The 13,168-nt window shown below is 44.5% G+C and overlaps 1 protein-coding gene across 2 annotated transcripts in view; it reads right to left on the bottom strand.

The window, feature by feature from the left end:
• Positions 1 to 2,364: 2,364 nt before the first annotated feature.
• LOC138293782 (zinc finger protein 850-like) overlaps positions 2,365 to 13,168 on the bottom strand; it is a 113,847-nt gene continuing 103,043 nt past the window's right edge. Inside the window, exons 4-5 of one of the 2 annotated variants that reach the window (XM_069233124.1) lie at positions 9,236 to 9,319; positions 2,365 to 8,733 (exon numbers count right to left, since the gene is read on the bottom strand). In XM_069233124.1, coding sequence (XP_069089225.1) covers positions 5,112 to 7,712 — 2,601 coding nt within the window. In that variant the 5' untranslated portion in view covers positions 7,713 to 8,733; positions 9,236 to 9,319 and the 3' untranslated portion in view covers positions 2,365 to 5,111. Of the gene's footprint in view, positions 9,320 to 13,168 lie in introns of both variants that reach the window. The other variant, XM_069233123.1, reaches the window with a different exon arrangement.

Raw genomic sequence — 13,168 nt, 5'->3', positions numbered from 1 at the left:
ATGATAATATAAGTTAACTTTTTACTTAAAAAAAGATATTGTAACTATTAAAAAGATATTATAAATTAACTCCTTACATACCTTTTTATAAGGCTATGTCCTGTCTAAGCAGAGGTGTGTGAGACAATTTAGTAATTCATAATATGAAAATACAATGGTTTTACTTTAGGTGAGATTTATTTTAAACATTTTTTTTAAACTATTTTATTTAACACGTTTACATTTAATTAAATAGTTAAACAAGATACAGGTTAATAGTGTTGTAGCATTTTTATTTTGTTCTACGTTTAAAATATATAAAATTAGTTTACATTCATATTTAACATAAAAATAACTCCTGGTTTTCAAATATAATAGACTGTTAAAACTTTCACCATATAGTTACACAGTGAGAACATCACCTACATTAAACAAAGTTAATTATACTTCACTAAAAATTAAGGATATATTAGTGTTTAAATAAGAAATGTAGACATTGTTTGCCATTAAATCACATTTATTTAGATTTCTAACGAGTTGCAGTTCCATGGTCATGTGTGATGTTGGACTCACTCCAGCCCTGAGCTGGAAAACATTAACCACTGTTTTAGGTACATTGTAGCTGTAGTAAGTTTAGAAGAGTGTCTGGAAATTGAAGTGGGCTTACTCCTTCCTGGGTGAGTGTGTATCCTTCCCTAAACCCCTCCCTAAACTCCCCCTCACTCCTCCCTAAGTCTCTTCCCTTCATTCATACATATTTCCCATTATACAGACACTTTCCTCTGTCCCTCCCATGTTTATTGCTATAAAGTATATTAAATTGAGCAGTCGGGGCAGACAACTCCACACGGAAAAGACGGGAGAGGTGGAACGTCCGCACGTAGGTTCATGAATGGGCTGATTATTTGTGGGACCCGCTTGGGTGTATCGATGTGATCCTAAAGCTTGTGAGACTTTCCTCAGCAGATGGAAAAGGGTGAGTGGGTGCATGAGTAAGTGAAAGGATTGATGAGTGGGTGATAGAAAGGGGGGATGGAAGAATGAGAGAGAGAAAGGGTGGAGGGTTGAGTGGAGGGGTGCAAGGGTAAAAGGATGGATAGTTTAGTGAAAGGATGGGTGGATGGAAGGATGAGTGAGTGTGGGTTGAGGGGTGTGTGGGTAAAAAGATGGATGGTTTGGTGAAAGGATGGGTGGATGAAAGGATGAGTGAGAGAAAGGGTGGATGTGTGGGTGGAGGGGTGCGTGGGTAAAAAGATGGATTGTTTGGTGAAAGGATGGGTGGATGAAAGGATGAGTGAGAGAAAGGGTGGATGTGTGGGTGGAGGGGTGCGTGGGTAAAAAGGTGGATGGTTTGGTGAAAGGATGGGTGGATGGAAGGATGAGTGAGAGAAAGGGTGGATGTGTGGGTGGAGGGGTGCGTGGGTAAAAAGATGGATGGTTTGGTGAAAGGATGGGTGGATGGAAGGATGAGTGAGAGAAAGGGTGGATGTGTGAGTGGAGGGGTGAGTGGGTAAAAAGATGGACGGTTTGGTGAAAGGATGGGTGGATAGAAGGATGAGTGAGAGAAAAGGTGGAGGGGTGAGTGGGTAAAAAGATGGATGGTTTGGTAAAAGGATGGGTGGATGGAAGGATGAGTGAGAGAAAGGGTGGATGTGTGGGTGGAGGGGTGAGTGGGTAAAAAGATGGATGGTTTGGTGAGAGGATGGGTGGATGGAAGGATGAGTGAGAGAAAGGGTGGATGTGTGGGTGAAGGGGTGAGTGGGTAAAAAGATGGATGTTTGATGAAAGGATGGGTGGATGGAAGGATGAGTGAGAGAAAGGGTGGATGTGTGGGTGAAGGGGTACGTGGGTAAAAAGATGGATAGTTTAGTGAAAGGATGGGTGGATGGAAGGATGAGTGAGTGAGAAATGGTGGATGTGTGGGTGAAGTGGTGCGTGGGTAAAAAGATGGATGGTTTGGTGAAAGGTTGGGTGGATGGAACGTTGGATGTATGAGTGGGTGAAATGGATGAAAGTATGGAAGACTAAACGGATGGATGAGTGGGTTAAAGGATGGGTACAGAAGGGGGTGAAAGGATAGGTGGATAAGTAGGTGTGTCATAGCTGGACTCTCGCTCCCTAGCGAGACTGGTGATTTAGGGGCGACCACACTTCTGTTTGTAGACAACTGAGTCACTGCTGCAAAAAGTCGCAACTGTCAGCCCAACCCTCCTGACTCACAAGCAGTACCTCACCAAAACTCCGACAGCAGAGGTGATTTCTGGCAGCCTTACGCGTGGACTCTAGATAAGACCTCTCAGGGAAGTCGTGGTGGAACGGAAGTTACCCTTTTCTCTCGTTAGCAACAAGCCTCATACACACATAGGCAATGGAGGAGATGCAGGAGAGTTTCCAATATATTTATTGAAAAGATTGCAATCTACAATAAAATGCATGTGCTGCAATGATTAACATAATGAACTATAATAAAAGAAGAATGAAGATGGGAGTTGTGAATATGAAAAACCCCACCATCTTACAATAAACATGAGATGTAAAACTCCTCGTAAACAGAACCTAATCTCTGACCTAATGAGAGGTAGGTCTGATAAACCTAATGTGCCAGTACCATGTCCATGAGAAGCGCACTAAACCCTTTTTAGCTTGGAATGAGGTCTCTAGGTCAGACTCCGTGGTGACACAAAGGCTGCGTTCTGCAGCGAGGTGACGCGCAGCATAGATGGCATCTGGAAGGAACCCTTCTAATGACCTTGTCCATGTGAGGTGAATTTATACGGCTCACGTATGATCCCTGATGCAGATATGTACATAAACAACTGCTAATGGGGCAGACCTGTGTTGGCAACAGCATAAACAATCCCTAACAAGTGTGCATGATGTTTATAACACACATACGTGTGAAAGGGATATGATGACCTAGGTGCATCAATGATAGTGACGTTCATAATGATGCCTTCTCAGAATGGCACTGATAATGAAAATCAAAACATTTCTTATAAATTGCAAGCAATGATAAAAGGTGAAAGAAATAATAAAATAAATGGAATAAAACAAAGCATACCAAGTAGGTAAAAGGTCACTAGCTGACGGGGCAACATGCCTTCAAGCCAAAGGCTAAGCTGACTCCTGTGTCCCAGTGGGGAACTAAAATGGATTCACCACAGGCGAGATGACTGGTAGATGGGTGGATGAAAAGATGGCAGAGTAAATGGAAACCTGAGAGAGATGGAGGGAAAGAAGGATGGATGGATGGATGATAAGGTAAATGGAGATCTGAAAGGATGGATGGGTGGGTGGGTGAAAGCATGGCAGAGAAGATTACAATCTAAGATGATAGGTGGGTAGGTGAAAAGAAGGGAGAGTAATTGGTAATTTGAGAGGATGAATGGATGGTATAGTAAATGGAAATCTGAGAGGATGGGCGGCAAAATAAATGGAAATCTAAAAAGATGGATGGTGAATGAATGGACAAAACAATCATTTGATATATGGAAGGTTTTCTGATAGATGAAACGTCAGCTGATGGATGTGTAGGTGGATATATGTATGTTGGATGCACTCATTGATGATAAATGTACGGATGGATGATGGATTGGCCAATGGATGGATGGAATGGTGAAAGATTGAACAATGGATGTAAGAATAAGCAGGTGAAAAAATGTAGAGGTGTAACAGTGCCGATTAGCGGGTGGATGGAAGAGTGAGAGGATGAATAGATCAGTTCTTGGATGGAAGGGACATGGAGCCCTTTTACAAGCGTTTGGGCTCAAAGCTTCACTTGCTTGGTGTCATCAGAGCTTGGGTTCAAAGTGGGGGGTATTTTAATTTTCAGAATACTCACTCGGAGCCACTGAAGTGGATTTTTATAATACTGGGCTGTGTCTTCTCAGAACAGAAGTGTTTAGGACTAATTATGGTGGGACCAATAATGGTTTGCATATGGTTGGCCTTGTTGTCAGACTAGAGAATGATGTTGCCAAGATTAACTACTACCTGTCCTTCCATCACCTTTAGTTTTTCTCAATGATCAGCCCTAAGTGGAGCAGACGTGAACAGGCGCTGGTCCCGTAGAGACCTTCGACAAATGGACCACTGCTGCAGCTCCCTGGTGAGGCTCATTAAAGCTGTAAACAGTATCAAGTTACTTGCAGTCCAAATCAGATGGGACATGGCCTCAAAGTTTGCAGTCAACTTGACCATACAGGTTGGACCTTGTGCTAATTGGCACACAGGGAGCATTGACTGGAATGAGACATAATGATTACAAATGAAATGAATTACTTCAAGCATTTCCATCCCTCGCTGTGTGCTTTTCTCAGTGGACAGTTTGTTTGACAGTCAATGGATTCCATGTGGCTGCTTCATGTGAGGGTTTTGTGATGCTGAAACCTGCTCCCCAGGGTTGACAGTGAGCACCTTTATTCTCTCACATTGTCTCTCTCATGTAGAGAGGTTACATTTACAACTGATGTTTTTGTGAGATTGAGAGCACTGGTAATTTTCTCTCTTGTTGTGAGTTCAATCATGTTGAATCAAACTGAATCTCCAGCAGACGCATCCTTGACATTTAGAACAATCACAAGCTTTTATCTAGGTTGCGTTCTCTTATGTTGAGCAAGACTAGCTTTCTTGGCAATCCGGGCAATGGTAAGCCAGTATGTGTTCGCTCATGTTCAATGACATTGTCTTTACGACTAAAGCTGGCATTCGGAGTATTGATAAGATTTTAGCCTGGTGTAAGTTATCTCATGTTTAGTGAAACTTTGTTTCAATCTGAAACTTTTCTGGCATTCACAACACTGATATGGTTTGAGCCCAGTAAGGATTCTCTCATGTTGAATTATCGTTGCTTTCCTACTGGAGGTTTTTTTTACATTCAGAGCACTGATACGGTTTTAGGCCAGTCTGAGTTCTCTCATGATGAGCGAGACCAGATTTCTGACAGAAGCTTCTCCCATGAAAAGCAAGACTAGGCTCCTGACTGAAGCTTTTCTGGCATTAACAACACTGATAAAGTTTTCACCCAGAATCAGTTCTCTCATGTTTAGTGAGACTTTGTTTCAATCTGAAACTTTTCTGGCATTCACAATATTGATGTGGTCTGAACCCAGTATTGATTCTTTCTTGTTGAATTAAACTTCCTTTCTCACTGAAGCTTTTTTGGCATTCAGAGCACTGTACAGTTTTAGTCCAGTGTGAGTTCTCTCATGACGAGCGAGACCAGATTTCTGACAAAAGCTTTTCTGGCATTTAGAGCACTCATAAGGTTTTTCCCCAGTGTGAGTTCTCTCGTGATTAGTGAGACATTGTTTCAATCTGAAACTTTTCTGGCATTCAGAGCACTGATAAGGTTTTTGCCCAGTGTGAGTTCTCTCATGTAAGGTGAGACTTTGTTTCACTCTGAAACGTTTCTGGCATTCACAACACTGATAGGGTTTGTGCCCAGTATGGATTCTCTCATGCTGAATTAAACCTGCTTTTCCACTGAAGCTTTTTTGACATTCAGAGCACTGATGAGGTTTTTGCCCAGTGTGAGTTATTTCATGTTTAGTGAGACTTTGTTTCAATCTAAAACTTTTCTGGCATTCAGAACAGTGATAGGGTTTGAGCCCAGTATGGATTCTCTCGTGATCAATTAAACTTGCTTTTCCACTAAAGCTTTTTTGGCATTCAGGGCACTGATAAGGTTTTTCCCCAGCGTGCATTCTCACATGTTGAATGAGAATTAATTGCTTACTGAAGCTTTTTTGGCATTCAGGACACTGATATGCTTTGTGCCGCGTATGGTTTTGTTCATGTTTAATTAAACTCGATCTCACACTGAATCTTTTCTGGCATTCATTGCATTGATACGGTTTTTGTCCAGTGTGAGTTCTCTCATGACGAGTGAGACAAGATTTCTGAATGAAGCTTTTCTGGCATTTAGAGCACTGATAAGGTTTTTCCCCAGTGTGAATTCTCTCATGTCGAATGAGACTGTCCTTACAACCAAAGCTTTTTTGACACTCTGTGCACTGATAAGGTTTGTACTCAGTGTGTGTTCTCCTATGTCGAGTGAGACTACCTTTCTGACTGAAGCTTTTCTTGCATTCAGTGCACTGATAAGATTTTAGTCCAGTGTGCTTTCTCTCATGATGAATGAGATTGTCTTTCTGATTAAACCTTTTCTGGCATTTAGAGCACTGATATGGTTTCTGTGCAGTGTGAGTTCTCTCATGTTTAGTGCAACTTTGTTTCAATCTGAAACTTTTCTGGCATTCATAACATTGATACGGTTTGAGCCCAGTGTGGATTCTCTCATGTTGAATTAACCTGGCTTTCTCCCTGAAGCTTTTCTGGCATTCAGGGCACTGATAAGGTTTTTGCCCAGTGTGGGTTCTCTCATGAAGAGCAAGACTAGACTCCTGACTAAAGCTTTTCTGGCATTTAGAGCACTGAAAAGGTTTTTCCCCTGTGTGAGTTCTCTCATGAATTGTGAGAGTTTGTTTCAATCTGAAACTTTTCTGGCATTCAGTGCACTGATAAGGTTTTTGCCCAGAGTGACTTCTCTCATGGTTAGTGAGACCTTGTTTCAATCTGAAACTTTTCTGGCATTCACAACACTGATACGGTTTGTACCCAGTATGGATTCTCTCATGTTGTATTAAACTTGCTTTCTCACTGAAGCGTTTTTGGCATTCAGAGCACTGATAAGGTTTTTGCCCCGTATGAGTTCTCTCATGTTTAGTGAGACCTTGTTTTAACCTAAAGCTTTTCTGGCATTCAGAACACTGATAGGGTTTGAGCCCAGTATGTATTCTCTCATGTTGAATTAAACCTTTTTTTTCACTGAAGCTTTTCCAGCATTCAGAGCACTGATAAGGATTTACCCCGGTGTGAATTCTCTCATGTTTAGTGAGACTGAATTTTGAACTGAAGCTTTTCTGACATTCAGAGCACTGATAAGGTTTGAGCCCTGTGTGCCTTCTCTCATGGAAAGTGAGATTGATTTTCTGACTGAAGGTTTTCTGGCATTGGGAGCACTGATAAGGTCTGTGCCCTGTGTGCCTTCTCTCATGGTAAGTGAGACAGATTTTGCGACTGAAGGTTTTCTGACATTCAGAGCACTGATAAGGTTTTTCCCCAGTGTGGATTCTCACATGTTGAATGAGACTTAATTTCTTACGGAAGCTTTTCTGGCATTCTGAGCACTGATAAGGTTTGTGCCCTGTATGGCGTTGTTGATGTTCAATTAAAGTCGATCTCACACTGAATCTTTTCTGGCATTCATTGCATTGATACGGTTTTTGTCCAGTGTGAGTTCTCTCATGACGAGTGAGACAAGATTTCTGAATGAAGCTTTTCTGGCATTCAGAGCACTGATAAGGTTTTTGCCCACTGTGGATTCTCTTGTGTCGAATGAGACTGTCCTTACAAGTGAAGTTTTTTTGGCACTCCATGCACTGATAAGGTTTGTACCCAGTGTGTGTTCTCCAATGTCGAGTGAGACTACCTTTCTGTCTGAAGCTTTTCTGGCATTCAGTGCACTGATAAGCATTTTGTCCAGTGTGAGTTCTCTCATGTTCAGTGAGGTGGGATTGATGACTAAAGCTGTTCTCATATTCATTGGCCCTATTTGAGATGTATGTATCTCCAAGTTGGGTTTTTGCCTGGGTATATGCCATCTTAAGACTCAATCTGATTCCAGAATATGTATTCCTTAATGTTATATTCAGCTTCCAAATACAGTGCATTTATTCTGCCAAACATTTGTATTTAACTAATGATAGCTTTTATCTGGAGATCATTTTTCCTACATTTAACATCAGCCTATTGACTTTGGCCTATAAACTTTCAAAGATGATCCCCCTGTTTTTTTTTTAAGATGCCCCTCATGGAATCATTGTATCCAAGTTATGCCCAGGTGAGTTCTCTCAAGAAGAATTAGACTCATTTTGTGACTCCAGTTTATCACATTTGATTTAGGAGTTTTAAAAGCACTGATAAGTTCTTTGGAGTTTAGTTCTTACATGTTAAATACATTTGTTCATACAAGTAATGATCAGGGATTACGACATGCCACGATGATTTTATGAATCATCAGTAGTGTAACACTGGGCCCTTTTAAGCATCCTATCCCAGTCCAAGCTTTTTTGCTCTGTGGCTACAGTCACAGTAGATAGATAATCAACTCTGGCAGCCCGGGACACTTTGAAACAACTCAGATCAACTCAAGAGAGTTGGTGGAGAAAATCTTTCTATATCAAAAATGATAGTCCAGTGATTTTGCTGTAGCAACAACAGGAAACGAGTTTCCACAATTATTTTCTTTCAGCAATTGGTCGTCCTGACAATTCTGTCGAATCATATGTACGGATACTCTTTTGTTGGGGAGGCGCTTGGGTCTCCATGGCATTCCTCATAAACCATCAGATAGAATTTACAACACTGATTAGTTTGCTCTCAGGTGCATTGCGTGGATATCAATTATCGCCAACATTCTTCGTTCTTACATATCTTGAAATGGTACATTCAGTAATTGCTTCGGGTCATTTTACTTTAGGGACTTGACAACTTCTAATGAACGTAAGAAATTTCAGAAATCATTTTGACATTCAGCAGTTTCTTCCCCTCCACATTCCTCACCATTCCTGGTGCAAATAATTTGATTCTTTTTAGAGGTCTAGTATGTGCAATGTTTTACTTTCTTCAAAATAATCCTTTTCATTGTGTTTCACTAACGTACATTTCTTTTTCGGTTCGTGTTTCAGTGACCTGCAGAAATAAAGTTAGAGATTGTAAATGGACACAAAGAAATAATATTTATGACCATTTTCTTTTCAGAAAGAAAACATTTACAGAATTGAGGGAGGAAATCAGTTTGAGTTGCATTTCTGAAAGAGGTGAAACAGCTCTTGGATACTGTCGATAGGGAGCTTGTAACGACTGGAACGCAAGGTTGTCAGAGCAAAATGAGTGAACAGAGAAAAAGAAACACAGGTTACACAAACACTGCGACACAGATCCTCAGAAGCATCCAATACCAACAATGTACTCTTTCTGTGACAATGCCTGGTACCACAGTGAGATCTCGGTAACACCTTTAATGAATGATCAGATATTGTTTACTCCCCTGTCCACATAGAGGATTTATCTATTCCCTACTTCAGCAATCCATAAAGGGACATTTTATGGAGCAAAGGAATTGGCCTTGTACACAGTGCTTTAAATGCTACAGTCTGCTGAGGCTGTGTCCGATTAGCTCAGTGGAATTCACCATTTCAAATTGTGATGACGATAAGGATTTCCTTGGCGGTCTGAAACTCATCAGAGTCCCGACAGGACCCGGCCACTGCAACACCTGAAAAAGGGGAAAAAATCACAACAGAAAAGGAAATCAAAATAGGGTAAAAAAAGAAAATACAAAACTAACAGAGGAAAGGGAAAAAAGACTATCTTCCACTCTCACCACTCTCACCCCAGGGATCCAGCACAACCCTTGAAGTGGCAGACAAGACAGAAAAGGGCAGGGTGGGAGGACATGAAGAGGCGGATGCCAGATCCAGAGCTCAAGGACATGGAAGTAATAGTCTGAGGGAGGAGAGTATCATGTGGTGAGGAGGAGGAGACAAATGTGGCAATAGTTAGGGAAGTGCTGGGCAACAGGGGAGGCAAACACTCAGGCCTCACAACCCTGGAAGGGACCAAACCTGCACTAGGGCCCGCAGCATTCACATTCCTGGAGGAATGTGGCTCTATCTAGTGGCTGTAAGAGTACATGGGTGGTCAGCCACATTAGCAATCGCAAAAATTCAAAGGGAAGGTTTGTGGGAACACGGGGAGGCTGGACGCTGCTACAACTCCCTGTGTAGTGATGCACTTTGCCAGACAACCCTTAATATTAATAAGAGACCTAGAGTAAGAGGCAGAAAGAAGTAAGTATTGCAGAATTTATGAAACTGGAGAGAATTAGCTTGACCTTGTATAGTAACTTTTGTAAGGAAACACACTCAAAGCAGCTAGAAGAAAAAGAAATAAGGAAGAGGCTCTACGTAAAAAGTAATGCATTTGTTTTATTTTATTTCATTTGTAGGTTTCACCTGCACAGCGCTTGCAAAACCTCTTGTATTAAAAAAAAAAGATCTTAAAAGGGGCTTAGAACCTACCCAACGCCTGCCTGAACTTAAAATTTGTTGATTCCAACATTACTCTAATTTACATGCTTTTCATTGGTCAGCACATTGTCTGCTTTCACTTTACATGTCTTCCTGCTCTGCTTTGCCTGCCTATGCTGTGGCATGGACTTTGGCCTAAGTACAGTTTCCGGTCACAGGCTACGGGCTACTGGCAAGTGTCCTTCCACTTGTACTGGTACTTTTTTTTCATTTCCTATAACGCACTCTATATGAGTGTGTCTGCAGGCTGTCTTTTCTCCTCGCAGCTAGTTGTTGCTTCTCCACCCGCTCGCTCTCCTTCCCATTTTCTTGTTCCTTCCCCATGTACCTGCATTAGGACTTTTTTTTATTTTATACTGTAGCACTCCATCTGAGTGCATCGTCTTTCAGGCTGTTTCTACCTGTCCCTCCCACCCTGCCTGCATTTGTTGTTGGGTGCTTCATTCTGCCCCAATACCTCCTGCACGTCGCTTCTTGCCCCGCTAACCTCATGCTGCTGTCCACGGACCCCCTCCTCCCCGACCCTGCATTTCTCAGTGATAGCTTTCCTTCCTCAGAACTGCCTCCAACCATCCTTGCTTGTCTTTGTTTTCTCATGACATTGGAAGGTACTCTTTTGTAAAGCACCTTCAGCTGTATGGGGTATAAATATCCTTCACGGCCCTATTCTGAGCCCCCATCTGCAGAAGTGTCATAGATGCCGATTCCCAGTGTTTTACACTACACTGGGCACATCTTGCTCTAATTTGCCCTAAAAAACAAAAGATTACAGGCAGAGCAATCTGCTACAGAGAACTGATGGGACAGGATGAGGTGTAAACACCAGAGCTACTGACTATTACATTAAGAGAAGTCCTGCTTTCCAAAAGACTAATTTTCTGTTTGCAACTTTTGGTATCTCGGGGCAGGGTACATCTTTATTACCAAGGCATTACACATTGCAGAGAATCACAAATTCTATGTAATACAACACTCAGTTTTCCACCATGTCACAAGCAGAGGTTTTAAATTCACAATCAAGACGCAGACATAATGTGTGGTTATGCACACGTGTCTGGTGCTTATTATGCAGTGTCACAATATTCCAGGCATGCAGTAGGACTGTGGAAGAGCATACAGTTCCAAGATTATAACAGCAAGCCTTCCCCTACTCTGTTTTGTCACTCCTCTGGTTGTTTACAGTGCACACTGATCTAAAATAAAACAGGCATACACAGCCAAACGTGTGTGCTAGAGGAGGGAAAGTGCAGCTGGAGCATCCTCCCCGAAATCATTGCTCTTCCTATTGTTGATTGCTGCACCTTCCTCCCTTCAACATCGCTCTCCTCAGCTGCTGGCTTCCCTTTAGCTGCTTCGCATCTCTCTCTCCCCAGCAGCTCCGCACTCCTTTGGCAGCTTCTCCTTACCTGCACCGCATCTGCCTCCCCAGCAGCTCCACACTCCCTTGGCAGCTTCTCCTTACCTGCACCGCATCTGCCTCCCCAGCAGCTCCACACACCCTTGGCAGCCTCTCCTCAGCAGCACTGCATCTCCCTCCCCAGCAGCTCCTCACACCCTTGGCAGCCTCTCCTCGGCAGCACTGCATCTCCCTCCCAGCAGCTCTGCACTACGTTGGCAGACTCTCCTCGACGGCACTCCATCTCCCTCCCCAGGAGCTCCACACACGCATTGCAGCCTCTCCTCTGCAGCACTGCATCTCCCTCCCCAGCAGCTCCACACACCCTTGGCAGACTCTCCTTGAGGACACTGCATCTCCCTTCCCAGCAGCTAAACACACCCTTTCAGCCTCTCCTATGCAGTACTGCATCTCTCTCCCCAGCAGCTGCTCACACCCTTGGGAGCCTCTCCTCGGCAGCACTGCATCTCTCTCTCCAGCAGCTCCTCAAACCCTTGGCAGCCTCTCCTCGGCAGCAGTGCATCTCCCTCCCCAGCAGCTCCACACCCTTGGCAGCCTCTCCTTCGCAGCACTGCATCTCCCTCCCCAGCAGCTCAGCACACCCTTGGCAGCCTCTCCTCGGCAGCAGTGCATCTCCCTCCCCAGCAGCTCCACACCCTTGGCAGCCTCTCCTTCGCAGCACTGCATCTCCCTCCCCAGCAGCTCAGCACACCCTTGGCAGCCTCTCCTCGGCAGCACTGCATCTCCCTCCCCAGCAGCTCCACACTCCCTTGGCAGCTTCTCCTTACCTGCACCGCATCTGCCTCCCCAGCAGCTCCACACACCCTTGGCAGCCTCTCCTCAGCAGCACTGCATCTCCCTCCCCAGCAGCTCCTCACACCCTTGGCAGCCTCTCCTCGGCAGCACTGCATCTCCCTCCCAGCAGCTCTGCACTACGTTGGCAGACTCTCCTCGACGGCACTCCATCTCCCTCCCCAGGAGCTCCACACACCCATTGCAGCCTCTCTTCTGCAGCACTGCATCTCCCTCCCCAGCAGCTCCACACACCCTTGGCAGACTCTCCTTGAGGACACTGCATCTCCCTTCCCAGCAGCTAAACACACCCTTTCAGCCTCTCCTATGCAGTACTGCATCTCTCTCCCCAGCAGCTGCTCACACCCTTGGGAGCCTCTCCTCGGCAGCACTGCATCTCTCTCCCCAGCAGCTCCTCAAACCCTTGGCAGCCTCTCCTCGGCAGCAGTGCATCTCCCTCCCCAGCAGCTCCACACCCTTGGCAGCCTCTCCTTCGCAGCACTGCATCTCCCTCCCCAGCAGCTCAGCACACCCTTGGCAGCCTCTCCTCGGCAGCAGTGCATCTCCCTCCCCAGCAGCTCCACACCCTTGGCAGCCTCTCCTTCGCAGCACTGCATCTCCCTCCCCAGCAGCTCAGCACACCCTTGGCAGCCTCTCCTCGGCAGCACTGCATCTCCCTCCCCAGCAGCTCCACACTCCCTTGGCAGCTTCTCCTTACCTGCACCGCATCTGCCTCCCCAGCAGCTCCACACACCCTTGGCAGCCTCTCCTCAGCAGCACTGCATCTCCCTCCCCAGCAGCTCCTCACACCCTTGGCAGCCTCTCCTCGGCAGCACTGCATCTCCCT

The sequence above is a fragment of the Pleurodeles waltl genome, chromosome 4_2, assembly GCF_031143425.1.
Source record: "Pleurodeles waltl isolate 20211129_DDA chromosome 4_2, aPleWal1.hap1.20221129, whole genome shotgun sequence".
NCBI classification, from domain to species: Eukaryota; Metazoa; Chordata; class Amphibia; order Caudata; family Salamandridae; genus Pleurodeles; species Pleurodeles waltl.
This window is presented reverse-complemented; position numbering and strand designations above follow the sequence as displayed.